Consider the following 20,382-nt stretch of genomic DNA (forward strand, 5'->3'; position numbering starts at 1 on the left):
GTGTATTAATTCAGCGGCTGATGGGGCTTGAACTCAGGACCCTGGGATCCCAAGCCGCCACCCTAACCACTGATCCAACACCAGGCTCTCGAGGCTGGTGTGCCCCAAGGCCGTGTTCTAGGCCTAGTCCTATTCCTGTTCTTCATCAATGATCTCTCCTACTCTCTAGAAAATCCTCTCTCAATATGCGGATAAATCCACCCTCCGCTGTAACATCCCTCATTCTTGAGATAGACAGGCAGCAGCCTCTTTCCTCTCTTCAGACCTTGATAGAATCACAAGCTGGTGAAACGCTTGGAATACGTCTTTCAATCCTGCCGAATCTTGTCCACCCCATGCATCCCATTCCTCCCAACACCCATTGTTTGTCTAAGTCTCTCTCTATCTTGGCCTTCAACTCTGCTGTTGGTCTCTCTCTCTCTCTCTCTCTCTCTCTCTCTCTCTCTCTCTCTCTCTCTCTCTCTCTCTCTCTCTCTCTCTCTCTCTCTCTCTCTCTCTCTCCCTCTCTCTCTCTCTCTCCCTCTCCTGTTTCTTTTGCATCCTGTTATTCAGTCACTCAAACTCTTGGGTCTCACCAGCAGCCATCATCTTTCTTGGGCAAACCACATTTCTAAGTTGGCCTCCAAAGCCAGTTGCTGACTGGGCATCCCCCACCATACAAAGTCCTTCATTGGCACACCTGAACTCCTATCCACTAATGAGGCTTTCATCTGCAGTTTGGTGGAGTAGTGCTCTCTCCTCTGGGCTGGCCTTCCTGCCTCACACCTTGCTCAGCCGGATGTTGTGGAAACCAAGGCTTTCAAGATCATTGGAATCTCCTGTGATTAATCTGAGTCGATGGACCTATCACTTTGCCATCGCAGACAGTTTGCTGGTCTATCTGTCCTCGACCTAATCCTTTCTGGTCTTGCACTCTCTGCTTTCTTTATGCTTTATTCCACCCAGGTTTCTGCAGGGCACACACAGTCCACCATCAAACCCCTTCTGGTGAAACTACCTAAATCCAGCATCACTTCTCACCTCCACTCACTTGTTCCTCTTTTTTTTTTTCCCCCCCACCTGTGGAACAAACTTGCACATCCTCTTCAATCTCATTCTTACCTCCAGGTCTTCAAGATAGCTGTTCAACACCATCACAGATCCCCCATCCAAAACCATAATCCTTTCTACCCACGTTAAACCACCACCCACCTCCAAATTTCCAGTTTTCCTTCCTGAGAGTTCTGTATCCATCTTGTCCACCCCATGCATCCTCCCTTAACAGCTCTTTCTTACCAGTGTCACGTCCCTTGTTTATCCATCTCCATTTATTTTGTCCCGTGGTCCAGCTGTTGGCGTTCCCCCCTCTTTTTCTGCTGTTCCTTTTGTTCTGTTGTGCCCTGATCCATTCTGTGTTCCATCTCTGTCACGAGCCTTGGCTTTGTGTGCACAAAAATAAAAATAATAAAATATAATATAACTGTGGGTGTAGTTTTTCATCTTCGAATGTTTAACAATGAATGAACATGTTTTCCTGCAGTGATAATGTTCTACTTGGGAGTTTTCAAATGACCAAATGAGCCGTCTCTGTCCTTTTATAATAGAGCTCATTCATAACGAAGAAGTCAAACTTATTTATCAGATTAAAGAAATATATATATATATATATATATATATATATATATATATATATATATATATATATATATATATATATATATATATATTTGGAGACGATGAATGTACTTATGATTTAAATTCCCAAAGTACCGTCAATGAGGGTTAATTGTTATTTGCTGTTTTCCGTACTGAGAGAAAGTGATACCCAGACACATCTTGACGTTCACTCTTTGATCGTGTTGTCCCCTTCATTTCGAATGTAGGGCATTGTGGAGCGGGCACGTGATGGAAGGTGGAGTCGGGAAGAATGGGCCACTTATTCGGACCAGCTGAGCGCATTGCTGTCCCGTGCCCAGATAATGTCTGAGGCAGTTTGCGTGCCCGATGTTGCCCGGGATTCAGTTAAGGGCTGCATCGGCCAGGCAAGGCACGATGGCAATGCTCTACTACAGGCTGGAGAGCATACAGTGAGTTTTTTTTTTCTTTTACTTTGTGCTCTGTCCTATTATCTGAATGAGTCATTTGTTCCTTGTCCATTGATTCATTCAGTGATAAAAGCTGAAAATCTCCACTACAGTTGTGACTAAATTTATCAGGTGACCAAGTTCTCAACCCGACTCGGTGGTGTAATCCTTATGTGAGACTGCTAGAGCGTCCGTTCTGATCGCCTGGGAGGTTGGAAGTTCAAACTCCGGTCGAGTCGCACCAAAGACTACAAGTGGTGCGTCCTGCTTCCTTGCTTGATGCTCAGCATTTAAAAGGGATAGAACACAGACAAAGAACCATAGGTTTTGCACAGGTTTTGATGGGCCTTATGGCCTCCTCCTGAGTTGAGGTTCCTTCGAATATAACATGTATGATATTATTATTACTCGCAGCGTACCTGTCCTACGTGTTATACTGGGTGTAGTGGCGTGCGCCTGTAATCCGGCTACTCGGAGGCTTGGGTTGGAGGATCGCTTGAGGACGGGAGCTCTGCGCTGGGCCGCGCTATGAGAGGGTGTAGGGCAGCCTGGAATCATGGCGAAACCCAATCCTTATCCCTGTGTCATAAGAGGCGACCAGGGTTGCGTCAAGAAGGGCATCCGGCGGAAAACCTATGCCAACTCAGTCTGCGCATCATAACGGATGATCCGCTGTGGCGACCCCTCATGGGAGCAGCCGAAAGATGAACAACAACGTACCTGTCCTATGTGCGATCTTGTTCCAAGCATGCTGTGGGGGTCATGCTGATCCTATGTAGCATGCCTGGATGTAATTGGTCCAGAACTGTAGTACCCAGAAGTAACGCGACAAACACACAAACAAACACCGGTCCACGAATTATAGTAAGGCAAAGGTTATACTGGGTGGTTTGCCGTTACCTTCCCAGTATTATTATAATAACATAATTCAGAAAAGAAAGTTTTACACTTACCTCTTGCTGAGTCGTCTCGCTGCCAAAGTTTGAACTCGTTTATTCGTGAAACAATTCTTTTGCAACTCACAAAATCTTTCCTTCGTTTTGTTGTCCTTTCTTTTGAAACGGCATCTCTGCTTTGTTCCCACTTCCTCAGATCTTTGAAAGAAAGGCTCTTGCTTTTACTTCCTGTCATTCAAAGCAAAATATCACAATGCCATTGATGGGGAATTGATGGTGGTGGTGCTTTGGGAAGAGGTGAATGAGTACAATGGCAGAGGATCATCGTTCATGCGTACATTTCAGAGTGCTTGATTTCAGTGGGGGACATTGTGAGCAAATGTGCAACCCTCTCAAAAGGCAGGATCGACCAAACGGAAGACTAATAAAACTTGTACTGAGACCATTGTGCAGACACCGAAAACTCTGAAAAAAAAAAATCACGTCTCCGATACATAGACGTGATCATTTCAATTTAAATCTATTTAGTCTCTCTTTTGATTCTCTTCTCCTCATGACACCATTGTTTATTGTCCGATTATTGTCATGAAGTTGCTTCTTCTTTGTTTGTATGCAGCTTATGGACCGCAGGTTGCATCATCTTGTATGGTGGGAGGGGAGGGATGAAGGGTGGGGCAACCCCCACGTAAAATCCCTTAGACCCCAATATTTTTCATGCCATGGACAAATTTTGTTACATACACGGTGATGAACATTGTGGTAAAGTTTCATCAAAATCGTATGGGAAGTTTCAGAGAAGAAGTTGAAAGTATTTGTAGACGGACGGACGGACGGACGACGCATCATCCCATAAGCTCCCCAGAACTACATTCCAGGTGAGCTAAAAGACAGAACAAAAATATAAATTGTGTACATGAAATGTAATAACTTGTGAGCAAGAGAAGAAAAACATGTTCCATGGTAATGACATACTGCACATGTAAGTCAAAACAAATGACGCAAACATGTTTGAACTTCCGTTTATAATGACGGACACAAATTTCCAATGATGGAAATGAGATGAGCAAAGTGTCACTTCACCCAACGCTTTGCGAAAAAACATAATCTATATTTTGAAGTGGTCAGATTTCTCTGTCCGTCCCTCTGTCCCTCAGTTTGACTCGCTCTATTTCTTGGAACTCTGTGATGGCGTTACGTCTATGACGTCATTACGGCATCTACGGATATGCACGTCATCCTGGTATCCAGCGCTCACGACACTTTGCTGACGGCAGATGAACAACATACAGCTTTGCTGACACAGTTGACGGTAGCTTACCATTTGGCGTGCGAAGGCGACGGGCTGAATGCCAAACGCTCGGCGTCAGGATGACGGATTTAGTAAGATGGCGGTGTAGTAAGACTGCGTTACATCTGTGACGTTATTATGGCGTTATGTTTAGCACTAAGCACAGCCTTTATTCATGCCCCATGTAGGTTAGAGCAGGAATTTGTAATTTTATCAGGGCGCCGATGATAGCTTGCCGAGTCTTCGCAAAGGACACCATGTTTATCTTTCACGTCCACCAAGTGATGCTGGAAGACGGGACACCCAGTATAATGTCCATCCAAGGGACGGCACACATTGATACCTCGCTCCGCATATGAAACACCAGGATGACAGTTTATAGCTGTGTCGACATTCCAACGCAGGCTCGACAGCTCAGATGCGAGTGTGTATAGATTTGTGACTTGCCAGTCACTTAAATCGTCATACCTCAACGCTATCCTGGCAGCCCCTCACTTAAATATTTAATGGGGGTTGACATCTCTGCAGAAAATATCACTGCAAATGTGAAACTTCAAATTCTTATCGTCTCATTTTGTTCCTACACAGTGTCACAAAACATACAGAGGCTGTGGCTGGTTTGATTTGGGTGATCTCTTGGTGTTCCAGCTAATTATACACTTCATCAAACTGTGACCTTAACATACCGCCAACAAAATAAAGTGATATTGTATGAAATGTACACAGGATAAGTCGTTTCGTTTAGACCTTCTAAATTATTCCTTTTCCTGTATTCCAGATGTCCTTGAAGCTGTCCGAGTGCACAATGGAGATGGAAGTCGCCGTGGTTGCACTTTGTCGAACCCTGGATAACCTGAAAACCCAGGCAAGCCCCTCAACTCTTGTAACAGTTGTTCGATACGCATGGGTTCCATCAGCATGATGGACTTACTTGACAAGCACAGAATAATTCCTTCAAAACCATTTTGTTCCACGTGTTCACGTACAGCAAGTAACGTATTCATTCAGCGTCGTTCAATATCCACGTTCATTCTCTGACCAGGTCAAATCGGACAAACGTTGAACCGCTAACCTTTTAATGGGGTTGATGTCACACCTCTGAAGGAATTGCATACCTGCACGGCTGTTTTGGACTTCTCCAAACCACCATATTGTAATTTCAGCAACTGCGATGAAACAACGGGATTCTCTCAGGAACCACACAAGCAGTATCAGGGTGACATCAAATTTTAATTTTGAAGCGTGATTGGAAGTAATTCCTTAAGAAACAAAAATTACTGATATTTTGCTCGGCTAATCCAATCACACGCTTCGTAGATTGGAATTTGTTGGTTCTATCGGCAATTGCGTTTACCCATTGCAGCGTACTTATAAGCAATTAGCGTCTCTCAAAATTGGTTGCTTTTGTCTCAATTTTCGGATTAGTCATGTAAAGCGGTTCGTTTTATGCCGCAATAGTGACAAATGTGCAACATTTTTTATTTTTTTTCGAGTGTGCATCAGTGAATGTTACTTTTTTTGTGCAACGCTTTAGACTGTGTATTGCAATAATATTGCAACGTATTGACGAGTGCGTGTATTCCTTTCACTTGGTGTCGTACATTATCCTGCAGACACTCACTGCGCGGTGGAGGATGCGCCAGACCTCTTCCTATTCACAAATACTAACTTCTTTACTTCAGAATGGGTTAATATTAATAATATGAATTCCCTTGCAAGGAACTTCAACACAGGAGTCGGTGATGAGGCTCATCAAGCCTGTGTTATGGTTGCCAACCTATGATTGTTTGTCTGTGCTCCATCATTTTTAAATGCTGAGAGTCAAGTGAGGAAGCAGCATATTCCATTTAGAGGGTGTGCCAATAAAAGGTTAATCACTTCAAAACTTTATTAACCAAAACAATGTGTAACTAGAGGGGGAGCACGCGGGAGAGTGCAAAACCTCCACCGCCAATACTGCTGGGTCACTCAAGTGAACCTTATATCTTATTCGTTAAATATGATGTCAACAGTGCTGACAGTTATAGTTTTCTCCAACATTTTTTTGGGGGGGGCGGGGGGGGGGTTGGAAATCACTTAAAACATGTAGAAATGCCAAAAAAAGAAATCGAAATTTTGTTGAAAAAAAAGTTGCAAATTTTTTTTTCTCTAACAATTTTTTTTTTGGGGGGGGGTTGGAAATCACTTAAAACATGTAGAAATTCAAAAAAAAATTCTCTAAATTTTTTTTTGGGGGAAAGCGGGTTGGAAATCACTTAAAACATGTAGAAATTCAAAAAAAAAATTCTCTAAATTTTTTTTTTGGGGGGGGTTGGGGGGGCGGGTTGGAAATCACTTAAAACATGTAGAAATTCAAAAAAATTTTTTTTTTCTCTAAATTTTTTTTGGGGGGGGGGGGACAAGGCCAAAATCTAAAGGCATGATCCTTGGACCATACCTAAACCCCCCACCAAGTTTCGTCCAAATCCGTCAAGGAGTTTTTCCATAATACTGTTCACAAACAAACAAACAAACAAACAGAAAGGGGTGAAAACAGTAACCTCCGATCTTTGATGGCGGAGGTTAATAAAACCAAAAATTAACTCGGAAAATGAAAACCAAATCGTGGGGAAATGAAAGTCGTTATACGTTAATGCGTTTAGAGTTGGAGGTGTCCGATGTTCGATCATATCGTTATACCAACTTGATAAAGATTTGAAAGTTTTTTTTATTTTATTTTTTAATTTTATTGTGACATTGACCTTCTTCGTGTGAAAATAATTTTGCCGTCAACGTGTCACCAATTGTCCTCTGCTCTGCTTGGCCAGTCCTCATCTCTGCCATCAGCCGGGTAAGCATGGCCATTCCATATCCTCAGGTCCATATCCAAATCTCACTCAACTGATACCAATGTAACGGTCGTCAGTTTCTCTGGTTACCTAGTACGAGTCCGACTATTTGTATTAACATGACCGCAACAGTCGATCGCTTTGAGGCCTTCCTCGCTGGATAACCTGTCTAAAGGACACAATACTGTACGAATTGGAAGTTCAAGCCCACTGGACGTCCCGCCGATGCGGTGTGACACGTCGTATGCAAATGAGGTTGGGCAAGCCTGACTAGCGACACCGTGATCCAAGTGTACGGTGTTGACTCACCATTGCCAATTACTCTGAAATAGGTCTTTCTTTTAACCACCTCAGGAGAACCACAACAACCAGAATTCTTTCGACACCAAGTGGATTGAATAAAAAATGATATTGGTCATGGGGAGGGAATTCACAAGGAAGCAATCAGAACAAATAAATGATGCAACTAACAATCAATAATCCCATTAACCCATGAACTGAACCTACACACCCACAAAACCAAATGAACTGTCGGTATTTCCTTAATTATCGAAGTCCTTAAGGCCCAGTCACACCTTGACGTTTTAGCCAGCTTATGCCGATTTTTGGAAAATTTGTGTAAAACGCTAGTACACGTCGAATACGTTATGGGTACGTTTTGTATATGTCAAGACCACGCTGAAAAACACTGCCATAAGTGGTGGTACGCTGGCTTTAAACGTTGAACTTTTGGGTTTTCCTCAAATTTTTTCATGCTTTAAATTTTACGACGTATGCCATCGTATGACTCGCACGTTCCGCGACGCTGGCCATAAGTTGTAGGCACGTTATGCGATCGTTGACACACGTTGAAACACGTTACTTGTAAGTTAGTCATAAGTCGAAACATGTCGAGGTAATGTTTAGCGTACCCGAAACTTATTTCTAACCTATGAGGAACGTTTTGTAAGCACGCTACACCAACGTTGTTCACACTTTGCAACACACACTTACTTGAAAGTACTACTACTACTACTACTACTACTACTACTACTACTACCAACATCGACATCATTAAATTCTCTCGAACTACTACTACTACTACTACCAACATCGACATGACTAAATTCTCTCGAACTACTACTACTACTACTACCATCGACATCACGAAATTCTCTCGAACTACTACTACTACTACCAACATCGATATCACTAAATTCTCTCGAATTATTACTACTACTACTACTAATAACATCGAAATCACTAAATTCTCTCGAAGTACTACTACTACTACTACTACTACTACTACTACTACTACTACTACTACTACTACTACTGCTACTGCCACTGCTACTGACATTGACATCTACTCAACATGGAGTCTGGAACACTGACGGGTTCCTCCTGTGAAGCCCATTTGTATATACCAATTCCCCTAAACGCTGCCAATATGCCATTATACGGTAAATGTAAGTTAGAAACACGTTCAGTAAGTTCTGTGGTCGTTCGGAAGACATCAATCAAATTCGTCTACATACGACAATGTGCGTTTGAGATACGTTACACATAGGTTCAAAGCACGTTACTCATAGGTTCAAAGCACGCTATTAATAGGTTCAAAGCACGTTACTCGTAGGTTAAAAATTAAGTTTCGGGTATCCTAAACATTACCTCGACGTGTTTCGACTTATGAGTAACTTACAAGTAACGTGTGGCCGACGTGTGTAAACGATTGCGGAGCGGGCCGAGAACTTATGCCAGCGTATGTGGAACTTGTGAGCCATACGTCGAGTACGTCGTAAAATTTTCAGAATGCTTGAAATTTCACGACGTACTTGACGTACCACGTAATATGCCAGCGTACTTCATTGTTTTTCATCGTGCTCCTAACGTATACACAACTTGCCCATACCGTATTCGACTTGTCCCAGCGTTTTAGACACATTTTTCATAGGTCGGCACACGCTGGCTAAATCGTCAAGGTGTGACTGCGATGTTGACACTTCCAATTTTCATGCGGTTATGATTTAAATCGGCGTGCGGCAGGTTTTTAACAGAGAACGCCACGAGTTCGTCGGCGATACGTGCAGCGCGCTATGACTAAGTTAAACTATCGTTAGGCATTGGTTGTGAATGCCGACAACAGGCTAAGCATTCGTTGGTATAAGTTATCTTTAACACAACGAATCGTTCTGTGCCCATTACTAATACGTTATGAATACGACCAAAACTTAAAAAAACACCTCAAAACTTCAGCGTACGCCAACGTTTTACGTGCATTTTTATACGTTGCCATTCCTGGCTAAAACGTCAAGGTGTGACTGGGCCTTTAGTTAGGTCTGGCAGTTACTACACGTGAGATCGACGATAGGGGAATGACAAGACAAGAGAAAGTTGAAGACAAATCTGACAAAGCCTGCAATTTAGGTCTGCACAGTCCTGACAGCTCAAGAAGGAAATGTCCCATCCACGGCTGAGGGAGGGGGAGGGGGAGTGGGAAGGAGAGGAGAGGAAAATGGAGGGGGAGAGGAAGAGGGAGGGGGAGTGGGAGGGGAAGAGGAAGATGGAGGGGGAGAGGGAGAGGAAGTGTGAGAGGGGAGGGGGAAAGGGAGAGGGGGAAGGAGAGGGAGAGGTGGCTTCAGCCTTTTGCGGGGGCGTGGCTTTCGGGACAGCAGCTCATGGCCAGACATAGCCTTTCACACAGGGCTCCTGGGTTTCTCTGGTCACCAGACAGCTGGTCTAGTGATTCCAAAATCTCCTCCCACTTCTGACGCAAGGCAGGTTTCTCCTCCCACCTCATATTTTATGGCTTCAGGCAAGTGCGCCACCCATTATGTTCCATGCTCCTCCCCTCTCACTCTACACTGGACGCTGACCCGTCCATTGGTTGGGGATAGCTTGGCCAAGCCTCCCTCACAAGGCTCTGAGGTAAAAGCAGCCCAATGGTGACAGTCAGGTGGCTTTTTCTTCCAAAACTTTCACCGCTTGTCTAGTGAATGCTAAAAAGAGATATTTAGGCTGATTTCACAAATAAAAGGAAAGAACATAAAATAGGCTCACACAGGGATGATAACACATTTAATTACTAAATGCATATTCCAAAATACTAAGGAAATCCATCCATCAGGACAATACTCTGTAGAACATCCATGTTTCCTGGACAAAGCAGTCTCCTGGACTATTGGGCACAATCTTAGACAGGTCACCACTCCAACACAGGATACTCAAATGGCTCAATCATCCCAGCAAGCTGGTACTCATCTTGCCGACCTCAGAGGATGAGAGGTTGAGTCAACCCTACCAGGTATTAATTCAACAACAAAGCAGGATTTGAACTGAGGACCCTAGGATCCCAACTAGGATCCCAGGCCCATTGCCCTAACCATTAAGCCAACACCAGGCATATACTAAGGAAATACCTGCTCCATTTAACATCTTATTAATGAGAATTGAACTTGCTTTGTGCTATCGTGTTTGTCCTGACATTCTCTCCTCCAGCTGCGTGAGGTGGCCACAAGGGTGGCATCACTTGGAGCCTTCGAACAGAGTGGGAGTCGTGCTTTGGCAAGACTAGAGGCAGCTGTGGTGGCTGGCGACACTGAGTCTGTGACCGGTCTAGCCAGGCAACTCTTCAAGCACAGTGACGGCCTTGTGGAGGAAAGTAGAAAATGAATTGCTTTTAAAGTGTCAGATCACAAGGCTCTGGAGGGATTGCCTGTTGCCTGTATTTCTGTGATTAGAAATTCATTCATTAGATAATGGTGAAACTCTGCATGTTCAGTAGTTAGCATCAGTGTGGTTTTATTAAAAAAATAGTTTTGGGTTTTATCACAAAACAGTTTGTTGTCTGAAATACCGCAGGTGTGTAATTTGCTGCTAAATGCAGCTGAATCTGTTGCAGAGGAGGTCAGCTGTGCACACGCCCGAGATCTTTTTGATACCCTCACGGCACAGGCAAGACCCTCTCTCTTTGTTCCGTTCACATACAGAAGTCCTTTTTTCAGAATAACAAATCCCCTCCATCCAAAATCACAGCCAGACCTCTGTGAGTACAAAAATAAAACAAAACAGACTTTTCTGTTGATATAATTTGAAAGACTTGCGTGCACTACTTTCCTGGTGGTCTGTCTGTTGAACTGACCCGACACATGCAGGTGACCCTAATCTTTATCGGTAAAAGTTGGTATTCTGGGTAATGTTTGGCTGTTGACACTTCCACTAGAAGGGTAATGTAACTAGAAGATGTGAGACCTAATCCATCATGTCTGCCTTTTGTTTGCAGCTGGTGTCTGCTTGTCGACTGCGAGCTCAGTATCCATCAAGTGGAGAGGTTCTGGAACTGACTACTGCCTGCCACCAAGTCTGGGAGGCCGCTCGTGAGACTTTACCCTGCCTCCTGCAACCTACGCCACCTATCGACTACGTGAGTCTTCGAGAATAACGTTTTATTTGAATAAGGTACTTGTACTTCTGTAAGTACAGTCAAGTGCTGTTAAGAGGAACAGTCTTTGAGACGCATTTCTCTGAAATAGTAACAAACAGAATCAAATAGAATTCAAAAAAAATAACGAAGCACATCGGAATTAAAAACTTTGCGATTGTTTTTGTGACATTCATCTGAAAGACCGTTCCTATTCACGAGAAGTACCTTACCAGTACACTGGAGTCTCGTCTCCAACCTGCAAGCAGCTCCCGGTGTTTCCATCCCCCTGTCCTCCAGGAGAGGGCGGCCGTGTCTGGACTGGTACAAGATGTGCGTTGGCTCGCGGCAGGCTTGGAGGATGAAGGTGACCTGTGGGACACCAGTGGAGCTGCAGAGGAAGCGGTAGCTGAGCGGTCACGGGCTGTGTGCAACCTGGCCTGCGCACTTTGTTTGCAATCAAGGCTAGTTTTCACAATACATGGTCACAATATTGTATGATTTACTGCTTGTATCGATTGATGATGTAAAACCATTCACCAAGTCTTTGCACTGCAGTCCATGCAAAACACATATCCGATGTTGTACAACAAGCCATTGCCGATGATTCCCTTGCACAACACACTTATTGGGTAACTCGGTACAGTACTGTATTAATCTGCTCTGTTTCCGAAATTTTTCACATCTGCATAAATCCTATGAATTGGCAGGGGAGTTGTATGATGGAGCACACCGCCCTTTTAAAGACAGCTGTCCGATCTTCACTGGGTTGTATATGTTAAAGATCCCAATTGCCTGATAAGGGTTATCTGTTTGATTAGTATGATCTTTCCAGTAGATGGGAGTACTGGGTATGGATATGGCGCAGGTATGATGAGCTGAACAGCCCATCTTGTGTCTAATCAAATAAAAGACCAAATACAAGGTTGGAGCCATCAGGAGGAACCCAAGTAAGTAATATATGGGGTCATCAGGAGGAACCTGGATAGGATATTCGGCTGCGACACCTCCACTCTCAAACCCACCAGGTTCAGCCAAATAAATTTGTTTGTACTTTTAAAAAACAAAATGAAGGAATACAAGCATAACCTCAGATAATAATTTAGCTTCATTTGATTTGTCTTCAGATCTCACCTCCAACTCCAACTGGTCCTGATCTCACAATTGCTGAAGGTCTCAAATAACATTTAATTGACCTGAAATCCCTCCACTGGGCTTGTCGTTCAATCGATCCTTCTCCTTGTGACTTTTATATACAGTGGCCTGAAAAAGTTTCCACATTTTGATGCCACCTGAGCTTATTTCATGATACTTTCAAATCAAACTTAATATATAAAGTTTTCACAAACTACTCCAAAGTGGTAAAGCTAAACGATGCAGATAAAATGTCAATAAGTTAGATTAACAGAGAAAAATCAGATGATTCTCAGTTGCACAAGAATTCAAACCCTTAGCCTAATTAACCCAAAATCACTTCAGGAGTAAATTATTTGTTTGAACGGTTACAAAAAAAAATTAAAAACGAATCTCCATCACTTATCTAAGGAGTTTTAAGATGTATCTCACTTGGTTAACCAACAAAGCAAACATGAAAACCAAGGAGCTTTCCAAAGAAGTCAGACATAAAGTGGTGGAGAAGCACCGTTCAGGAGAGGGCTACAAGATGATTTCAAACTTACTCATTTCTATCCCTTTGAGTAAGGTACGGTGAAATCCATCATTAAGAAGTGGAAGACGCATCATACCACTCAGACTCTACCCAGATCAGGTCGCCGATCTAAACTCAGGAGCCGGGCAAGCAGGTAACTGGTTCAGGATATCACTGTAAATCCAACAATGACTTTGAAAGACCAGTAAGGCTCTTTGTCTGAGATGGGGGTCAGTGTTCACCAATCAATCAAACAAGGCCTGTGTGGACAAGTGGCAAGAAAGCAGCCATTACTGCCAAAGACACATCCAAAAGCCTGCATGGAGTTTGTGAAAAAGCATCTTAATGATACTGCAGGCAGGTGAAGAAATGTTTTGTGGTCAAACGAGGCAAAAATTGAACATTTTCATCTACATTTAAAGTGTTATGTCTGGCGCAAGCCTAACACTGCACATCACCCAGTCAACACCATCCCCACTGTCAAGCATGGTGGTGGCAGCATCATGTTGTGGGGCTGCTTTTCATTCGCTGGGACTGGCATGCTTGTCAGGATAAAAGGGACAATGGACAATGCAAAGTGCAGGAGAATCCTTGATGAAAACCTGCTTGAGTCAGCCATGAATCTGAAACTGGGAAAGAGATTCATATTACAGCAGGACAATGATCTGAAGCACAAAGCTGAAGCCACACTGGAGTGGCTGAATAAGAAGTAAATAAATGTTCTTGAGTGGCCCAGTTAAAGTCCTGACTTTAACCCAAATGAACATTTATGGCGAGATTTGAAGACTGCAGTCCATCGACGATCCCCATCAAACTTGGCAGAACTAGAGCAATGTTCACGTGAAGAATGGGCAAAGATTTCACTCTCTCATTGTGCGAAGCTGGTCGAGAACTACCCAAAAAGACTTGGAGCAGTCATTGCTGTGAAAGATGCTTCCACCAAGTACTGAACGAAGGGGCTGAATACTTTTACAACCAGTGAATTTTGATTAACCTCCGCCATCGAAGATGGATGGAAGTTCCTGTTTTCACCCCTTTCTGTTTGTTTGTTTGTTTGTTTGTGAACAGTATTATGGAAAAACTCCTCAACGGATTTCGACAAAACTTGGTGGGGGGGGGGGGGGTTAGGTCTGGTCCAAGGATCATGCCATTAGATTTTGGACTTGGGTCCAAAATCCAATATGGCCGCTATGGTGGCCAATTCGAAAAAATATTTGAATTTTTTTTTTGCATTTCTACATGTTTTAAGTGATTTCCAACCCCCCCCTCCCAAAAGAAATTTTTTTGCAACTTTTTTTCAACAAAATTTCGATTTTCTTTTTTGCATTTCTACATGTTTTAAGTGATTTCCAACAAAAAAAACATGCCAAAATTATAATTGCGGCTGATTTTGGAACTTCAGGTGGATATACCCACGTAAAATCAATTTCTGTCTCAAGGAATCTAGTTATGACGAATGAATTGAGTATGTAAAAGTTAAAAGTAAAAGGGAAAGTTGCAAACTATAACTCTCTGAGCACTGTTTACGTCAAATTGAATGAATTGGATATCAGGTCCACTTGAGTGACCTAGCAGTATTGGCGGTGGAGGTTTTGCACTCTACCGAGTGCTCCCCCTCTAGTTTTGTAAATGAAATGATGTGACTATTGCAACAAATTACACTCTTTCTTCCAGGGCTTCAAGCAGGCGGTACAACAGCATCTCATGTCATACCCCGTCTCCACCCGTAATCTTCACCTCCATTGACCCTACCTAACCCATCCCTCTTACTTGCAGATTATCTCTCTCTCTCTCTCTCTCTCTCTCTCTCTCTCTCTCTCTCTCTCTCTCTCTCTCTCTCTCTCTCTCTCTCTCTCTCTCTCTCTCTCTCTCTCTCTCTCTCTCTCTCTCTCTCTCTCTCTCCCTCTATCTTCCTGTTTGTTCATTCCCTTGCTTGTTGCATTCAAATGTGGCTCCACTGCCCCACATATGAAACACATATCCGTGATATTGTACAACAAGCTTTGTTCAACGAGCACTGCCAGTTTGTTGTCTTTTAACCCTCCATGACCTCGCCCTTCCATGAATCTTGTTTTTGTATCCAAAATATACGACATAGTTATTTGTTCGCAACTTCTGACAATTGGATTGGTCTCTTTCCTTATCACTCAACAATGTGCTTTTGATATGTTCAACAACCCAGGTCTGTTTACAAAGCCACCTGCAGTTGACATTCTGCCTTTCATTGAAGTGCATGCAAACAGCATATTGTACTCAAGGGCTCACTCTCCTCCACTCATTCACTTGTAACTGGTGAACATCAAGGAAATGCCTTTGGCCCACTAATCTTCCTTCCTTACATCATGACCTTCAACCTTCACTTGAAAATTACTGCAGCATTTCGATGATATCTCGATCCAATGTCACATCATGCTTCAGTCTCATGGCAGACAAAATGTAACAGCATTCCAGTCTACCGATCTGGAGACCATCAAAGACGGGGGTGGACCTCCTGGAATATGACATTTGATAGCATCCACAACTCATTTTGCTCTCTCACTTCAAGGCAGTGAAAGTCAAGGCTCTTGGCTCAGTAATTCTTGCCAAGAGCCTTGAAACATCGTGTCAGCTGTTTTCTCACAAAACAAAGGGTGATCACCTTTAACTTACAAAATTATGGTGTGATTTTTAAGGGGATTTGATTGGAGGAATCTGATGAGAATATCATCAGATTTCATGATTAATGTTTTTATCAGGGTTTATTGACCATCTCATGACACTGATCTGATTCATACCTATCTATTGCATCACCCACCTTTAGATACACAACCTGTCTGTTCACCTGATAAACTTTTTCCCCTGTTGAATTTCTGTCAAATGCCTTAGTTTGTTTTAATTTACTAGTACGTGCCCGTACGTGCGTGGCCATATGTGTAAAAATAATAATAATAATAATAATAAAACGTTCAAACCGCGTGCCAGAAACAAAAACCACACGGGCCGTTCCTTCACTCTCGCGTGCCCTTACGTCAGGTCAGGTCAGGTATGGCAGCATGTGCCAGAACAGCGCGTCGCTGCGTCCACTTTCCGCCGGTACTCCAGGGGCCTCCGTCTGGCCTTCCCCCAGGCAGATGCCAGGCCCATCCCCATCTCCTTGAGATGCTGGTCAACCTGCTGCAACCACGAGGCACGTGGTCAGCCCATTGGCCTCCTCCACTCACGAGACTCCCTCGCTGAGAGAATCTGGTGAGCAGGATCAGCGTCAGGAAAACGAGCCACATGTCCATACAGCCGCAACTGACGCTCATGGACCATGCAGGTAACAAATCTCATCCGAGTCTCTCTCAGCAACCGCTCGTTGGACACAAAATCCGACCAGCGATAACCAAGAATTCTCTGAAGAGACCTGGTACCAAAGGAATTAGGTCTCCGTCTCAGATCCTTGGTCAGAGTCCAAGTCTCGCATCCATAGAGCAAGACTGGAAGCACCAAGGACCTGAAGACTCGGACTTTCGTCCTCCCGCACAGGTACCGGCAGCGCCACACTCCATGATCCAGTGTATCCATGACTCCCCAGGCCTGACCCAGACGTCTATTGACCTCTGACTCAGCCAGCAGAGACATGAATATCACTGCCAAGGTAAGTGAATCTCTCCACGACCTCAACATCCTCACCACAAACAGGCACAGACAGGACAGCAGCATCCAAGATGTCATTGAAAGCCTGGATCTTAGTTTTGACCGAAGAAACCCGTAATCCCAGCGGCTCCGCCTCCTCATTCAGCACCTCGAGGACCCCAAAAGGATATCTAAATTCTCTGCAAAGACGACTGCATCATCTGCGAAATCAAGGTCTGAGATCTTGACATTCCCAAACGATGCACCGCAGCTTGATCTTTCTGACATCCTCCCTAAAATCCCATCCATACAAGTGCTGAAAAGTGTGGGGGCCAGTACACACCCCTGACGAACTCCAGTAACAACTGGAAATAAGTCAGAGATGGTACCACCACACTTCACAGCACTGTCAGTACCAGAGTGGAGTTCAGACATCAGATCGATCAGTTTTGGTGGCACCCCACGAAGACCAAGAATCCTCCAGAGGGCATCCCGATTCACTGAATCGAACGCTTTACAGAGATCAACATAGGCTGCAAGCAGCCCCTGCCGAAACTCTCGTCTGCGTTCGGTGAGGACACGAAGTGCAAGGATACGGTCAATCGTTGACCTCTTTGGTGTAAAGCCTGACTGCTCTGGATGCTGGTGCTCAAGCAGATGGTGGCGAACCCTATCAAGAATTATCCGAGCAAAGACCTTGCCCGGCACTGAGAGCAGCGTCACCCCTCGGTAGTTGTTGCAGTCTTGGCGATCACCCTTCCCTTTCCAGAGAGGGACAACAAGGCCCCTCTTCCAATCAGTTGGGATGATGCCTGTGTTCCAGGCAGAGCACAAAACTGCATGCAACGACACGAGTGCAGCATTTCCACCAGCCTTGAGAAGTTCAGCATGGATGCCACAGATCCCTGGAGCTTTACACTGTTTGAAACGGTTCAGCGCAGCCCGTGTTTCCACAAGCGAAGGTGGACCACAATTGATTGGGGGCGGGGGGGCAGCAACAGGGATTGTAACACCATTGACGTCCAACTCGACAGCTGGTGGATCAGCCTGGTACAACCGCTCAAAGTAACCGGCCCAGCGGGCCTTCACTTCAGACTCCTCTGTTAAGAGCCTACCACTCTCTGCTCTAACTGCAGTGCTCCGAGGGATGGGCTTGGATGAACACAATGCGCGAATTCCCCTGAAAGCGGGACGAGAATCACCTGTCCACAGGTGATGCTCACATAGGCCTCCTTGTCCACCCTCAGTGCACGTACAGTTTTACCCCTCGGCTCCCTGAACAGCTCAGCTCTGCCATTCCGCCTGGCCCTTCGACTGTGGTCAATGGTATCCAGTGTCCCTTGAGAGACAAAATTCTTCTTTGCCTTGCGGTGAGTTCCAAGACATCCACCGGCAACAACAAGGACGGTGGTCTTGAAGGTAATCCATAACTCTTCGGGACCCCCCAAAGCACCCAGACACCCCAAATCTCCACTCAGCCTGTTCGCAAACTCCTCAGCTACCCTCTCACCATTGAGCTTGCCAACATCCAGCCTAGGTTGGGATGGTACCATTCTCCAGGATTTAAGGTGCAGCTTTAGAGTTGCTACAACAAGCCGGTGGTCAGTATTGAGGAACTGAGCACTCTGGTAGACCCTGCAGTTCTGGATCATCCTCCAGTGACCGTCAACGAGGACATGGTCAATCTCCTTTGCCACACCACCAGCGTTGGAATACCAAGTCCAGCGATGAGCTTGTGGGTGCTGAAACCATGAACCGGCCACCCTAAGTCCATGACTTCTTGCAAAGTCAAGGAACTTAGTGCTATTCTGATTCATAGTTCCTGACCCATGGGGACCAACACACGTATCATAACCATCCCTATCAGTTCCAGTCGATGCATTGAAATCCCCCAAGACTAGAAGTGTATCTCGTCTGGGGCACTGATCAACCACAGACTCGAGCGTGGCGTAGAATGCATCCTTCACGGTGAGGTCACTCGCCTCAGTCGGAGCATAGACAGAGACCAGGGAAATGACACCTAAGGAGTGACGAATCCTTAGTCTCATAATACGCTCGTTGACCGGTGTTACCTCAATTATCATTGGGGTCAGCTTATTGGACACAGCTACAGCAACTCCTTGAGTATGGTAACCATCAGAGCGACCATATCAATTGTAGGTGTAACCACCCACCATTATCTCGCCGCAATCCGGTCTCCGAACCTCAGAGAGAGCTGCAATACCAATGTCCAAACGCTTGAGCTCAGATGATAACAGAGACAGGTGATCATCCTCTCTCATGGATAGGACATTCCAGGCACTCACCCGAAGGGACCTCCTCAGGTTAACCCAAGGAAACCGCTGTCTGATGGACGACACCTCAGCACCACTCGGACAAACTCTCCCGCAATCTGGCCCAGGGAGGTTACCCCGTGGTTTCCCTCCTTTCATCAAAGATTGGGGGTCCCGAAGGCTTTGCCCCTATCCCGTCATCCGGTGAGCTGCCCTGCGAAGGGAAGCTGCACAGGAGGTACTCCCACGGAGTGGGTTTTCAGATTTTTTTGCGTTTGAGTGTTTTGCGGAATGAAGGGTTTTACGGTGGCCGGAGTGCAAATCCTGCCACCAACCTCCTAATAAAAAAGTAACCCAACTGCAGGAGGACGTCCGCAGACACAGTTGGGCACTAGATACGGATGGCGTTGGCTCACAAGGAGCTCCTCCGCCCTTTGACAGGTTTTGTTTTTAATCCTGCTGGGTGTCCATATCCAAACACCCTCCTCACCAGAAAACCTGGTGGGGGAGACGGTTTAGTCGCCAACAACCCGACCATGGAACAGGTTAGTACAGGTTTACATGGTACCTGTAGCAGGTCACAGATCTGACCTGATCTGACCTGACCATTCAGAGCCCGTACATGCATGGCCGTAAGTGCAAAAAAAACAAAAAAAACCTTTCAAACCGTGTGCCAGAAACAACAACCACACAGGCCGTTCCTTCGCTCTCGCGTGCCCGTACGTGCGTGGCCATACGCGCAAAAAACAAACAAAAAAAAAAAAACACACAACCACACAGGCTGTTCCTTTGCTCTCGTAAACGACGACTGGATTGGGGCATTGTGTTTATCTATAAATGCGCATAAGAAATCGAGAAATTATTAGAATACAGTAAGTCATCACTGTCCGGAAGTCCGTACGTTGTAACCCGTAATGGGGAACACGGCTGAGGATCTCTTCCCCAATGGCCACGCCAACGCAGCAATGTGTCCTATCATTGGTTTGGTAAATAAATGGCCGTAACTTGGGAACCACTTGGCTGATTAATATCAAACCTTGAAAAGGCACATACTCAGGTCCACAGCAATATACCTCGTAAGTTTCACTTAGATCGGACCAGTGGTTGTCGAGAAACAGCGGACACACACACACACACACACACACACACACACACACACACACACACACACACACACACACACACACACACACACACACACACACACACACACACACACACACACACACACACACATTGCTGGAATTATAGATAGATGATCCTTCAAGGTTATTATTGTACGGCATCCTTTTGTATAATTGTGATTAGTAGCGAACGTAGTGAGCTTCATACTTAACGCGTGCACATGAGAGAATAGGAAACAACAACAACAACAACAACAACACAGTAC

General features: G+C 44.8%; 1 protein-coding gene across 4 annotated transcripts in view; it reads left to right on the top strand.

The window, feature by feature from the left end:
• LOC147027483 (alpha-catulin-like) overlaps positions 1-20,382 on the top strand; it is a 129,498-nt gene that overhangs the window by 32,607 nt on the left and 76,509 nt on the right. For all 4 annotated transcript variants that reach the window (XM_085876945.1, XM_085876943.1, XM_085876946.1 and 1 more), the window contains 6 exons: positions 1,863-2,066; positions 5,026-5,112; positions 10,553-10,709; positions 10,914-11,008; positions 11,337-11,477; positions 11,775-11,938. In XM_085876945.1, the coding sequence (XP_085733071.1) occupies positions 1,863-2,066; positions 5,026-5,112; positions 10,553-10,709; positions 10,914-11,008; positions 11,337-11,477; positions 11,775-11,938 (848 nt within the window). The remainder of the gene's footprint in view (positions 1-1,862; positions 2,067-5,025; positions 5,113-10,552; positions 10,710-10,913; positions 11,009-11,336; positions 11,478-11,774; positions 11,939-20,382) is intronic.

This window comes from Eptatretus burgeri, chromosome 4 (assembly GCF_056783735.1).
Source record: "Eptatretus burgeri isolate ZD-2024b chromosome 4, Ebu_testis_v1, whole genome shotgun sequence".
Taxonomy (NCBI): domain Eukaryota; kingdom Metazoa; phylum Chordata; class Myxini; order Myxiniformes; family Myxinidae; genus Eptatretus; species Eptatretus burgeri.